Consider the following 15,307-nt stretch of genomic DNA (forward strand, 5'->3'; position numbering starts at 1 on the left):
GCACTCAGTAAGGGATCAAGATGTACGTACACACACACACACACAGAGCTTGAAAAACCTGGAAAATAAATTTATATTTTAAGGTTTATTAAAATAAACCTGGAAATAAATTTATTACAACATGCATGTAATAAATTATAAACATGGAAAAATGTGTAAGTTTATAGTTATTGAAAGATTCAGCAACAAACTATATTTCATCCTAGACCTATTTCTTAATCAAGGTAAATAGCTTAAAATACATTGAGAGAACCTTTAAAATACACATATAAAATATAAGAACAACAGGAAATGTACTAAATTATCTTATTATTCCCCTAATATCTGGAGTCCAAATAAAGTACAAGGAAATGCTAAGACTCTTCCCTATCCTCCCTCCATACCCCCGTCACAGGTTGACATTTTAGTTTGTAATTCCCTAAATACATAATTTTTCAGTAATCTCCATATTTTCTTCACATAAAAATACTACTTTACTGAAAATGAACTTCCACTTTTCATTTTTACTCTGGTAATTTTTAATTACAAAGAACAGGATGTTGTTCATCATGACAATAACATCCTGGACCAACTGACTTTCAATTCCCTTGCAGTCAATACTACTGGAGACAAAGGCACCTAACTCTATGACTTATGTACACTCTTCCATGTTTTCTTATCTTTTATAACATGGGCTATGGTATTGGAGGTACCAAAGTTCTCCCTTCCCAGTAGGTATCGAATACTGATATAGATACTGCCTACTGAACTCAATCCTGTTCACAAACCATTCCAATACAGGTACACAAAGTGAAAAGTTGCTGATCCACCAATCCAGTGGATAAATAAGTAGTTTAATTTTAATCCTTTGAAATAACTACTGCATTGAATATAACCTGTATATCTCTGGTTAAGCTATTTTCTCACCAGTATCAACACTTATGTGTATATTCTTATTTACTAACTCTTGGGCTATTTATAAAACGTACTTCTGTTTTCATTATTCTCTGATTCTTTAAGTATTCCCAGAAAAAGTTTCTAAGATGAGGAGAGAGTAGAGACAAATTTCAATATTTAATAAATTTTATCTTGATTACTTCAAAAACAAGTTTACCCTTTAAATTGCATTATAAAAAATACATTATTAGTCTTCACATTAGTTTCACATGGAAATATATAATTATTTGAATATTTAAATATAATTTTTCTTTAACCAAAAGAAAAAAAAAGTGTTATTCAGAGCCCTAGTTACACAAATAATTTAAATGCACAAATGCAAAAACACACTTTACACAATACTGTCCACATACTGTATAACTCAGGACAATTACAATAAAAATCTATGCAAGATACTGAACAAGGACAAGATTAATAAAATATTCATTATGGCTGTAATTTGATTTTTTACTATTAAAAGAATTTAGTGCATTCCTGAATATGCAAAAACATCCAATTGTTTTTATCTAATCTGCAAATTAAGCCAAAATTTATTTGGACAAAGGGGCACATCTTGTATCCTACTGAGTTCTGAAAGCAACTGATTTTACAATGTCAAGTTTTCAAGCTTGTCTAAAATAATAATGATTACAAGACCTTAGTAAACATTTCCAAAATGTTAAACAAAATCATTGGTACTATATTATACTTTTATATTTTTGGTAATATAAATTTTAAATATAAACCTTTTCCCTGACCCCTGTCAAAATGGTACTTAAAAGAGGTTTCCAACGGGAAAAAGGTAGTAGCATTATTCTTACTTTAAATTTTGATCAGTTGAATTATAATAAGAACTGTCCTCTCTGTATAATGTAATCACAATAGATATGATAAATCATATTTACAGAGTACATTATTTTCATAAGATCTCTTGCTTTTAAACTTACACTGAAAGAATGCAGGATGTCTATTAATAGTACTTAAGGGAACTACATGTCTATTCTACAGGGAAAAAAGACACCAATACCTACTGAGTATTTTTATATATTAGCTGTTTGTTTACTTCCTAATCAGTAGGACAGAGCTTTCATCCTAAATTAAAATTAGAGAATTATTTTGAACTAGTGGGCCACACCACTGTTTTAAAAAAGAAATTTAATTGTTTGCATATGAGCAGGCAAGGTTGAAGGAAATGCTGTATATGCTGCTTTGCAACAAAAACTATAAACATTTGCTCATTTTTCCCCAACATTATTACTGTTTAAGTTTAGAAGTAATGAAATTATAACATAACATACCCACAGGTTAAATAATGGCCCCTGAAATAAAACCACATTTAGAAACCAACTGCTATACTGTATTTCATTAATTCTAAAGAAACATTTTTATCTCTGAAATCAAGATACATCTTACCATTGACCCTAGTTTCAGTAAATATGGTAGTTGTATGATATAGTTGAAATTCATGTTTCCCCATAACATTAATGATAGAAAAAGATCTAGGATCTTGGCTTACCATGATAATTGGATGCATCTGCACCAGCTCAACCAGTGTCCTGAATAAAGGCTCTAAATATTCTGAGTACTCCAGACTTATACTGCATATATTAACATCTTTTATTTAAACTATTAAAATCAGTTAGCGAGTTTAAGACAAACTAACGTACAAGTGATTTTTCACTTGCAAAATGGGCCTACACTTAAGTTACCAGTTTTATTCAATTTTTTGAAATATTAAAATTATAACTAATTTATTAATACAATTAATGGCCTGCCAAAATAATATTACCAAACCAACACTTTCAGTTCAAGCTATTAAAAAATGATACGGTAATGTCTAAAATATTTTTAAGAGATGAGGCCATAAAATAGTCTGGACTTTCATCATATTAAACCATCAACTCTCATGTAGGGGGAAGTAAAGGTAGTTTTGGGGGGAAAAAAAGCCTAAGCCCACTTGCAAAATCATTTTCCCCTTAAGATCTGATAATGCTAAAGAAAAACCTACAGAGATTGTATGTGTCCAAATGAGGAAAATTAGACAGACTTGCAGATCCAAATTCAATGAAGCAGGAGTTTGTTCTATGTGTATAAATCACAGGCAGTTTATAAAAACTGTATTAAAGATCACGGAATCTCATTCTCTGGAATGCTTTTAAAAGAAAGATAAATTACATTTTGTTTGTGATCATTTAAGTCAATACCATTCAAAAGTTGAGATAATTCATTATAATTCCTACTTTTTAATTATCCAGTCAGAACACTATATTGACAATGCCACTCCGAAACACACAGAATGCAGGTGTATATGCTTTTGTTCCAATTTTTAAAAAGTGATACTAAGATAGCATTAATAAGTTTGCTATATTCATTCTCACAATGTTATAATTTGCTGGCATATGAAATAATCATAAAAAATAAATAGAGGGACACAATTTGAGTGACAAAATTCTACATACTGTGTTAAATTATATTATGACAAACTAAGACATTAAGATGAAGCTCTTCTACAGAAAATGCTGAACAAAAGTTGCTTTCAAATCTTAAAATATAAAGGACCCTAAACACTGATTTTAAATGAATATAAAAGTTCTGAAAAATAATATCTATAGCAAAATAGTTCAAGGTTAGTTTTTCCATCAAAGCTGGGAAAGCTATGTGCACTAAGTACCAAATATATTTCAGTTGAAGTACTGAATCCTCAACTAGTCTTAAACACAAAAACTTCTACCAGTATTTTACCTCAAGTCTCAATTTGCTTGCTAGCCGAGTCATCATTCTATCAGAATCTGGTATGTAACATGAACTTCTCAAATCATATGCTCTAACGGGTCTAGAAGGCTTTTTCTTTTTGTTACAGCATGTTTTATTACCTTTCTTCTTCCTTCTTGCATCACTGGAAGAATCCTGCACAGCTTGCTTCGGAGGAGGACGTGCTATAGCTCTTAACTCCTCTTCAGCACCAGCTGGTGGAACTGAGGAGTTCAAAAGCATTTTAGTTGGTCTCTTTGCTTTCTTTAGCCTACTGACAACAGATTTTTTCTTCTTAAGATGCATTCCAATAAAAGTGCTCCTGGACTGATATCTATGACGCAAAAAAACAGAGTATTTCGAAATATACTTTCTAATTATGTCACTTGGTTTGGTCCGAATCCAAACTGACTGTTTTTCTGAAGCTATTCTGTTTTTTTGCCGGAGAATAATTGGTTTGTAAACCGTTTTAGAAAAACCTGACTTATTACTAATTGTCACCTTCCTTCCCTGAATTTTCTTTTTACTTGTACTTTCTAAAAACTCCTTTCTAACTGATTTTGGAGAGATCTGAGCAACATCATGATTTAAAGGAGTTAGCTTGAAATTACTTTCCTTTGGAACTGCACTAGCATTCAAAACCTCTGATTGTTCGAGAAACACAGAAGAATCACTAGTCCCATGATGTGAATTTAATTCATATCTTGCTGGCACTGTCATAGAAGGTGCTGAAGAAGAGCTCTGTACAACAGCATCATTATCTCTTACACTGGAATCACTTCTGTTAAGATGAATTTTAACCCAGTTACGCCTGTCAAACTCTGGCACTATTATGTTCAGTGGAGGATTCATTACAATTTGCTTAATCAATGGGTTGCAATAATTAAAAGTATTCCGTTTATATTTGTACATAAACCGTATATCATTATCCCAACTACAGTGCCTCATTTTAGAAAAGGGTAAGGGATTACCTTCTTTCAGTTTAAGATTTAGAGAAGAAAGAACACAGACTAAAGCTTTGGATTGCATGGGCTTCAAGACTTTAGTACATGACGCAGGAAATTCAGCTGTCCCAAATTTTACTTTCTTTTTTGTTTTTCTGTCATTCTGTAAATGTAAATGCTTCCTTCTTGGCGAGTCATCTTCTTGTCTAATCATTTTTCTTTTCATCACTGGGTTATTCTTAAAGCCAGTTTCAGTTCCATGGCTGACTTTTAAAGTCTGGCATCGAGAAGCCGTATGACTCTCTGCTGGAGGATGATGATGGTATGGTTTATCTAAGGCCATTGAAAAGTCATCAATATCCGAAATACCGCCTGCAATAACATCACAATCTGATAGAGCTTGAATAGATGCACTGTCCTGATCAGCACAGGTAATTTTTCCTTCATTCACACAAACTTTTTTGGTCTCACAGTCATCATCAAAGTAACAGTGGAAACGACCTTCCCTAAATTCCTTCACAAGAGCATTAATTTTTATGTCATCTTCTCTCATTATCTGAGACCATGTTTTCCCCACAAATGAAGGAGGAACATGAGGCAAGGCTTCAAGAACTGGTTCATCAGGATCATCTTCTATGACCTCCTTTGCTTTTTCCAGCTTCCTTACAGAATCAACCAAGGGAACAGAGCTTGCTTGGGTATTATGGTTCTTTTCTTTCAGGCTAACAGACACATTATTAAATAGGTCTATTTTATTAACAGCTTCTTGAGGCTGTTCAGTACCAGAATGAAGAGAGGAATCATAATGAAAATTCATCTCAGAACTACAAGATTCACTGCTCATACCTTCTAGATCTGTATGTTTTAACTTCAAAGGATTTTCTTTATCAGCCATTTGATGGATCACTAACTCAGAAGAGGAATCACAATCTACTGCAGAAACACTAGATTCACAGCTCTTATCTTTTAGGCCAATAGTTTTTGGATCTTTCCGAAGGTTGACTTTTTTGTCAGCTTTCTGCAGTTGGCGAGTCACTGGCTGAGAAGCATCTTCCAATTTAAAATTTCTTTCAGGACCATTAGATTCACAGCTCTTATCTTCCGGGTCAATATATTTCACTTTTTTTTTATCAGGCCCTTGTGACTGGTAAGTCATGGACTGATAGGAGGCATCAACATTAAAATTAATTTCAGAAGACTGACAACTTGAATCTCCCAGAATAATATAGTCTTTCTTCCGGTTTATTATTTTGAAAGTCTCTTTGGATTGGTTTGTCACTGATGGAAAAGGAGCTTCACAAACATATCCTACTTCAGAATCAAATGAATCACAGATCTTATCTTCTACATCAATACATCCTGCATCTATACAGTTGGTTTCTCTGACAGTCATTTGGGGTGGGTCAGTCACTAAATGAAGAGGCATAACAGATTCAGAAATTACTTCACAATCACTATCACTGGTCATCAGGTCCACAAGAACCACCTTTTGAAGATTTGTTTCTTTGGCTGATGCTTGAAATGGGTTAACTACTATTTGGAAAGGGACATCAGAATCACATATTTCAGAATCACTAAGTTCATTAGTCTTTTCTTCCATGCCAAGGTGCCGTTCCTTCTGAAGGGTTGTTTCTCTGCAACCCACTTGGGGTTGATCAACTACTGACTGAAAATGAACACCATAGTCACATTTTATTTCAGAACCATAAGGTTTATAGTTCTTATTTTCTAGGTCATTATGATCCTTCTTTTGCAAATTTATTTCTTTGACAGACACAAGAGATTGATCAGCCGCAAACTGAACAGGAACATCAGAACCATAACTTACTTCAAAATCACCTAGTTTATAGCTCTTATCTTCCAAGTAAATACGGTCTTCCTTCCAAAGATTTATTTCTTTGACACCTTTTTGAAGCTGGTCAGCTGCTGACTGATAAGGATCATGGGAATCAAAACTTATTTCGGGACCACAAGGATCACTGCTCTTATTTTTCAAATTGGCATGCTCCTCTTCCAAAATTTGTGGTTGCCCAATCACTGACGGAAGAGGGATATTTGAAACAAAAATTATTTCAGAATGATCAGGTTCATAGCCCTTACCATCCAGACAAACATGTTCCTCCCTCAGAAGACTTGTTTCTTTACCAGCCTCTTGGATTTTATTAGTCACAGACTGAAGAGGTTCAGCAGGATGAAAATTTATTTTAGAATCTCTAGGTTTGATAATCTTATCTTCCAAGTCAACATGCTCTTTCCAAAGGTTGACCTCCTTAACTACCTCAGCTTGGCCAGCCACTGACTGAAAATGGCCATCGGAATCATATATAATTTCAAAACCCTTAGCTTCATCCCTCTTATCTTCCATGTCAACTTCTTCATCCTTCCAAAGGCTTATTTCTCTAACAGTTTCTCTAAGCTGGTCAGCCACTGACTGAACAGGGCCATCAGAATCAGAACTTATTTCAGAACCACAAGATTGACTGTGCTTACCTTTTAGTTCAATGTGCTCCCGCTCCAAAATAGTTATTTGAGGTCGATCAACTACGGGCTGAACCAAGAAATCAGAATCCAAACTCATTTTAGAACAACTATACTGGCGATTCTTAACTTCCAAATACATATGATCATTACTCTCAAGGTTTATTTGTTTAACATCTACTTTGGGTTGATCAGTTGGAGACTGTAGAGAAACATCAGAATCATGTATTAATTTAGAAGCATTAGGTTCATCAATCTTATTTTCTAGGCTAATATCTTCTTCATTCCACAGGTGCATTTTTTTAACTCCTTCCTGAAGTTGTTCAAGAGGGTCATCCGAGTCAAAACTCATTTTTACATCACTAGATTCACAGTTTTTGTCTTCCAGATCAACATGCTTTTCCTTCGAAATGGCCAGTTGAGGTTTTTCAGTCACTGACTGAGGAGGAACATCAGAATCCAAAATTATTTCAGAACCACCACATGTATCACTCTTGTTTTTCAGAACATGCTGCTTCTTTATGTTTATTTTTTTAACAGCTACTTGAGGTTCAGTCACTGAATGAGAGACACTAGAATCTAAATTTATTTCTGAACCACTAAATTTAGCACTTTTACCTTGGAATTCAGCATGATTTTCTTTTTGAAGCCATTTATCTTTAACAACTACTTCAGGTTTGTGAGTCACTGACTGAACAGAGGTATGAGAATCCAAACTTGTTTCAGAAACTCCCTTATTTTCTAAGTGTACGTGCGCTTCTTTCTGAGGGTTTATTTCTTTAATGGGATCTTCTGAATGTCCACTCATCGGATGAAAAATGGTATCATAATCTAAACTTAATTCAGAATCAGTAGGTTCATTTTCTGTATTTTCTAAGTGTACCTGCTCCTCTACTTGAGGATTTAGCTTTTTAACAGCTACTTCAGGAGGATTAGTCACTGCACGAAAGGGGGTATAAGAATCCACATCCGAACTTATTTCAGAACTACTGGGTTCATGATTCTTCCTTTCTAAGTGTACGTACTCTTCTTTCTGAATGATTACTTCTTTAACAGCTACTTCAGGTTGATCATTTCCTGAATGAAGAGGAATATCAGAATCAAAAGTTATTTCAGAAACATAAGATTCATTACTTTTATTTTCCAGATCAACAGGTTCCTCCTCATAAACAGCTACTTGAGGTTGGTCAACTACTGAACAAACCGGAATATCAGAATCAAAAGTTATTTCAGAACTATTTGACTCACAGCTCTCATCTTCCAGGTTAATGTGTTCTTCTTTTATTCCTTCAACATCCAGCTGAGACTGCTCAGTAACTGACAGAAGAGGGGGATCAGAATCAAACGTCAACTCAGAACTGGAGCACCCACAGCTCTTAACTTCCATGTCAACCTTTAACTCTTTAAGATTTACTTCACCCAAAGCCCCTTGAGGTTGATCATTAGCTGACTGATAAAGAAAAGCATGAGAATCAAAACTTAGATTAGAAACGCTAGATTGAACACTCTTATTTTCTAGGTCAATATCTACTTTCTGAGGTTTTACTTCTTTAACTGCTACTTGAGATTGGTCAGCCACTAATTGAACATCAGCGTGAAAACCCATTTCAGGACAATGAGACTCACAGTTCATATCCATAAGGTCAGCATTCTTCTCTTTCAGAAGATTTATTTCTTCAACAGCCTTCTGGGGTTCATCAGCCACTGTCTCAAGAGAGATATCACGATCAAGATGTGCTTTAACACTACTGGGTTTACGTTTCTTATCTTTTAGACGGACGTGTCTCTGTTTCACATTTCTTTTTTTGACAGTCAGTTGGGTATGGTCAACTACTGGCTGAAGAGAAACATCATAATCAAAACTTGTTTCAGAACAACTCGATCCATAGTTCTTATCAACCAAGCCAACGTGAATCTTCTTCTGACGTTTTGTTTCTGTAACAGCCACTGCGGGGCAGTCAGCCACTATGGACTGGTCAGCTGCTGCAGGTTGGTGAGCCACTGACTGAAGAGGGTAAACAGAATCAGCACTTACTTCAGAGCTACTAGATCCATAGTTCTTATCAACCAAAGCAATGTGCTCTGCCTTACAAAGGTTTATTTCTTTTACAGACTGTTGGGGGTAGTCATTATTTGACTGAAGTGAAGCATCACAATCAAAATTCATTTCAGAACCACTGGATTCATAGCTTTCGTCAACCAGGCTAATACGCATCGTATTTTGAAGACTTATTTCTTTAACACCCACTAGAGATTGGCTCGTAACCAAATGAAGCGAGTCAATGTAATCTGAACGGATTTCAGAAACACCAGATTTACTATTCTTATACTGTAAATCAGCATGCACTTCCTTTGAAAGGTTTATTTCTCTGGCAGTCACTTTAGATTGGTCAGTCGGAGAATGAAAAGAGGAACTGCAATCAAAACTCATTTCAGAACCTCTAGATCCATAGTTTCTATCTTCTTGGTCAATTTGCTCCTCCTTCCAAAAGTTTAAGTCCTGTACAGCCTCTTGGGGTTGATCAGATGCTGACTGAAGAGAGCCACAATCAAGCTTCATTTCAGAACTCACTGAGCGCTTCTGTTCCAAAAGGACCGACTTGTTAAAAACCAAATGCTTTTCTTCTTGAGTACAATCCACATTAGAAAAGATTTCCTCATGGTGCTTTGGAATGGCATCTTCAGAGATTCCTTTATCAGAAGGCAAGTCAGCTTTATTCAGATTTACTGCTGAGTTTACTGCTAATGCAGAAGGAGATTCAACTCTTAACGAGCCCTCAGTACCCATAAGTTCACGGGATTTACAGCCAGTTGACAAAGTTTTACCCTCAGATTTTACATCTTTCTGTAAAGCCAATTTATCTGAATTTTTATATAATGATTTCTTATTTGATTTTTTAGGTTTCTGATATGAAACTGAAGGAGTTTCTAGATTGGATGGCGGCACAGGATGTCTAGAGACCCTGTCTAGCTGTTCAAGGTTTGGGTCACGTTTGCTAACTGAATCCAAATGGGCTGCTAGTAGTAATTTAGTAGTATTAGTTGTAACTGGTCTATCATAAGAACTTTCAGGTAAACAACTAGCAGGAGCATTATAAATCACTGGGGGACGTATTAAGTTTTCTCCATTATTTGTAGCTTGACCAATATCTACTGGATTAAATTTTTTCATACCGCTCCCAATTTTATGAACAAACTCCAAGGGCTGCTGCTGTCCCCTCTCCAGTTTTTGAATAACTGATGGTCGAATTGAAACCTGCTGTGTACATTCCTGAGATTTACTAGGCCTGGTATGTAACTCTTCAACAGGTTCAGAACCCTTGGAGGGTATCTCTCCTCCAGCTCCAGCAGCATCCTCAGCCTTTTCTTCAGGAACATCATCATCCAATTGAACCACTTCAGGAGATGATACAGTACTCGAAAGTGTCTCATTTTGCGTTGATCTAAAGAGAAAGGGGAAAAATCCATTAAAATATTCTAATATCTGTTTAAAATGTTAAAGTAAAGGCTTAATAAGTGTTATTTTCTTTTTATTCTGGACCATCCATAGAGGACAAGGCAATCACACCAGGGTGTATGCTGAATGTACTTTAGGAAGGTAATAAGTGCAGAAGATGGAGGTAGCTCCACCAATTGCTACTTGATAAACACAAATGGCTCCTAAACAAGAGAAAAACAAATAAAACCACATATCATTTTTCAGAGTGGTAAATAGAAAAAAGTTTGACACAAGTTACTCAACTGTATGCCTCAGTTTCCACCTCTGAAAAAAGGGAATAGTAATATTTTCCCTCATGAGATTGTTTTGAGGAGTAAATTAGTTGTTGTATGTAAAGAGCATTAAAAAGAAGAAAGAAAAAAAGCCTGGCACATAATGAGCATTTATAAATGTTAGTTATTAAACATTATTTTGGCAAGGGTGTAAGGACATTGGCACTTTAATATATTGTTGGTAGGAGTATAGATTAGCTAACCTTTATGAATGAACATTACTAGAACCTCAATGTAGATTAGTAATCTCTATGAAGAGCAGTTTGGCAATATCTATTAAGATTAAAAATGTACAAACCCTCTGACCCAGTAATTCCACTTTTGGTTTTCTCATGTGTTTATTACTGAAGAATATACAAAAATATTCAATGCAATTTTTTTTTTTTTTTTTTGGGTAAAGCAAATGACTGGAATCAACCTTAATGTGCATCACTAGGGTACAGGTTAATTAACTAATGGTACTTAATGGAATACAATGTAAGTTTTAAAAATAAGAAGGCAGCACTATATGTACTAATAAAAGCCAATTACTATAAACATTGTCAGTGAAACGTATCTATAGAATGTTACCATTTACATAAAATAGAAGGGAAGAAACTGTACACGTAGAATATCTGTAGAAGGGCATGTAAGAAACTGGTCACACTTATTACCTCTAGGAAAGTGAACAGGATGGCTGGGGCAGGACTATTAGGAAGACATTTTTGAATGTGCTTTTTGAATTATGTCTACATGTATGTATTTCCCATTCAAAATACTAAAGTGCATTATTTTTTAAAAAATCTAAAACTTTCATATCTAAAATCAGTCACTGAATCTCTTCTCCCAACAACAAGGCTTGAACCAAAATATTTTAGGAATCATTTTTTCATATATATATATATATATATATATATATCCAACTAATCTAATGATATTGCTAGGCCTTAAATTCTTTTTATCTATTATTAAAAATATTTTAACATTTATCTGTACATAGTTGTGGGGTACAGTGTGTTGTTTCAATACCTGCATATACTGTACACTGATTCACTTAGGGTAGATAGCATCATTTTGTACCAATTAGTCCACCATTTTTCCTCCTCCTCCGCTCTGGTAACCATTCTTAATTACAGAGAGGCAAAACCTGAGCCATACAACAATCACTTACTAAGGATTTAATACTATGTAATAGGTCCTATGCTAGATGCCAAGGCAAATTCAAAGGCTAAGCTGCCACTCAAGGAGCATTCGAGTAGCAGCAGAAGTCAGACACATAAAAAATAACTACAATTCAAAGTGATAAATATCATCATATCTAGACCTTTATAAAAAAGTTTAAATGGTCACAGCCAAAAGGAGGCTAAGGAGATGTGACAAGTTAATGTAATGTGGCATCTTGGGTGGGATTAAGAAACAGAAAAAGAGGGAAAACTAAGGAAAACTTAGTTTAGGTAAAAACTAAGAAAATCTGAATAAACTATAGACTTTAATGTATTAGTATCAGTTCACTATTTGTAACAAATGTACTATATTAACATAAGATGTTAATAATAGGGAATCTGGGTAAAGGGGTATTATAGAAACTTTCTGTGCTATCATCCCAGTTTTTCTGTAAATCTAAAACTGTTCTAAAAAGTAGTCCACAAAAAAATAAAAATAAAAAATAGATTAGCACCTAAAAATACCTTTATTAATTATTTTTCAATTTGAGAGATGCCACATTCATCCAAGAGAACATGCACACGTGTCAGCCACATGCAGCTGTTATTTTTCTTAATGTATCATAAGCATTATGGTTACTTTCTCTCCTATCTAAATTTATTTTCTTAATTAATATTAACTTGGAATTTAGAAAATAAAAAGTAATCTCTGATATCAAAATAATATGACAGGGCAAAAAAATCCATAATTTTTCGTACTTTTGAACTCTAATCAATAAAATCCCAATGTGATAACCATTTTACCCTAATTTTTTTCAGAACCCTGGACTGTCTTCATTTGTGTTAAGGTCTATTACAACATTCTCAAAACAAAACTAATTTTGCAACATTTGGCAAAGAAAAGAAAAACAGAAAATAAGGCAATATCGCAAAATCCCAAAAAGGTTAGGAACTGCTATCTAGATGCTTTGATTTACATCTGTATTTGTGTGTATGTGTTTAAGACTAACAACTAAATCATAATCCATATTTCTAATCATTTGCAACTAACTTTACAACAACAAAATATAACCATTAAAGGTTGCGGGCTGGCCCAGTGGCGCACTGGAGAGTGCACCGCTTGAGAGCGCGGCGGCGCTCCCCGTGGGTTCGGACCCCATGTGGAGACCAGTTCCCGCTCACTGGCTGAGCGCGGTCGGGCGCAACACCAAGGGTTGCGATCCCGTTGCCGGTCCCCGGTACGGGCACAACACCGAGGGTTGCGATCCCGTTGCCGGTCCCCGGTACGGGCACAACACCAAGGGTTGCAATCCCGTTACCGGTCAGTAAAAAAGACAAAAAGAAAAAAAAAAAGGTTAAAGACCACTCTTTTATATAACTTTTAAGCTAAAAAGGAAAATTTTTTAATCTATAAATAAGATAATTAAATATCAAAATCTATGAAATGTAGCCATAATGAAAACTTCATACTTTAAATACTTCCATTAAAAAAAGAATTAGTGAACACAAATTAACTAACTGAGCACCCAATTCAAGAAGATGGAAAAATAACAAACTGCCCCCATAAAAAGATGGAAGAAAATTAAGGAAAAAGAAAAACTAATGAATAGGAAACAATATAAGGCAAGAGCTGGTTTTGGGGAAAGCTAAAATAATAGAAAAACTTACAATGTCTAGACAAGGGGGGAAGAGAAAAGAATTTTTTAAAAAAACCATAAATCCAATAATTTAGGAAGTTTATAAAGATAGTAATGTAGTATTGACATGGAGGGAAAGCTAAAATAATAGAAAAACTTACAATGTCTAGACAAGGGGGGAAGAGAAAAGAATTTTTTTAAAAAACCATAAATCCAATAATTTAGGAAGTTTATAAAGATAGTAATGTAGTATTGACATGGATTTTTAATAATTAAGGGAATAAAATGATACTCAAAACCAGAAATATACTCATATATACAACACACACACAAATACAGGAATTTAGGTTATGTTACAAGTGGTGACATTTTATGTCACAAGGGATAATTAGAGATACATTCATTTAAAAATTAAGTAGAAATCCAGTTTCACATCACATACAAAAACAAATTCCATGATAATTAAAAATATTTAAAAGAAGAAACAAAAGCATGAAAAAAAAGACATGAATGAAGCCATAAAGGAAAATTCTCAGATCTGATTACGTAAACATGTTTACTTTCTATATGGTAAAAGGGAACATATATAGTTAAAAGACATATAACAGATTCTGAGAAAATATATATAACATTTAAAATACAAGACTTACCCATATTTAAATAATGCTTACAAATCCAAAACATACAAATAACTCAATATAAAACTTGGGCAAAGTATACGAACAAAGAATTCATAGGATAAAATACGGAAAATAAGTACACACAAAAAAGTTCTATTTTATGCATAAATAAAGGCTAATTAAGAGATATACTTTTTTGGCCTATTATTTTAGGTGGGGAAAAAAAGAGGTTGGTAGCTCCAGTGTTGTCAAGAGTGATAGGAAATGAGCATTCTTATACACTACTGGTGTGAGTATAAATTGGTATGGCCTTCTAGGAAGTATCATTTATCAAAGATTTAAAATGTCCATAAACAATTTGAGTATCAAAATAAACAAACAGTAACAGATTAAAACCCACAGAATAAAAGAAATATCCAAAAGTCTATAATGAGATAAAAAAAAAAATGGAATAAATAAGTTAGGGAACAAGTAAAGCTCTTCTGCATGGTAGAATTCTGATTAATAAATGTAATAACTGTTTTAGGGAAGAATCATCAAAGGATGCTTAAAATAAGTAGGCAAAAGTAAGCTGAGAAAAAGGATATGTACATAGTCTCAAAGTTCTTCGCTACAGATTCTTATTAATTACAAGGAAAAATGGTAACTTTACAGTGGAGTAACTCAGCAGACACCACCTTAATCTAGTGACCCAAGTTAACATGACCAGCAATGAGATATAGCAACATCATGTGTCTCCTGATTTGATTCACTGAAAATGGCACAACATCAGTTCTGAGATATTCTTGCCTAAAATGCATAATCTAAGTTTAATCATGAGAAAACATCAAGCAGGCCCAAATTTAGGGATATCCAATAAAATAACTAGCCAGTACTCTGTAAAAAGTGTCATGGTCTTAGAAGAAAAGATTGAGGAACTGTTTAAGATTAAAGGAGACTAAGAAGATGTGATAACTAAATGGTCCAAAAAAGGACATTAGTAGGACAACTGACAAATTTAAATAAGATTTGCTAATAGTATGGTATCAATGTAATTTCCTAGTTTTGAT

At 34.2% G+C, this 15,307-nt stretch overlaps 1 protein-coding gene across 1 annotated transcript in view; it reads right to left on the reverse strand.

Annotated features, from left to right (window-relative positions):
- Positions 1-1,034: 1,034 nt before the first annotated feature.
- The window catches only part of ZDBF2 (zinc finger, DBF-type containing 2), a 37,004-nt gene continuing 22,731 nt past the window's right edge, over positions 1,035-15,307 (reverse strand). The window contains exon 6 of the mRNA XM_008591627.1: positions 1,035-10,531. Within this exon, the coding sequence (XP_008589849.1) occupies positions 3,643-10,531 (6,889 nt within the window). The 3' untranslated portion in view covers positions 1,035-3,642. The remainder of the gene's footprint in view (positions 10,532-15,307) is intronic.

This window comes from Galeopterus variegatus, unplaced genomic scaffold (assembly GCF_000696425.1).
Source record: "Galeopterus variegatus unplaced genomic scaffold, G_variegatus-3.0.2 Scaffold149, whole genome shotgun sequence".
In the NCBI taxonomy this organism is placed as follows: Eukaryota; Metazoa; Chordata; class Mammalia; order Dermoptera; family Cynocephalidae; genus Galeopterus; species Galeopterus variegatus.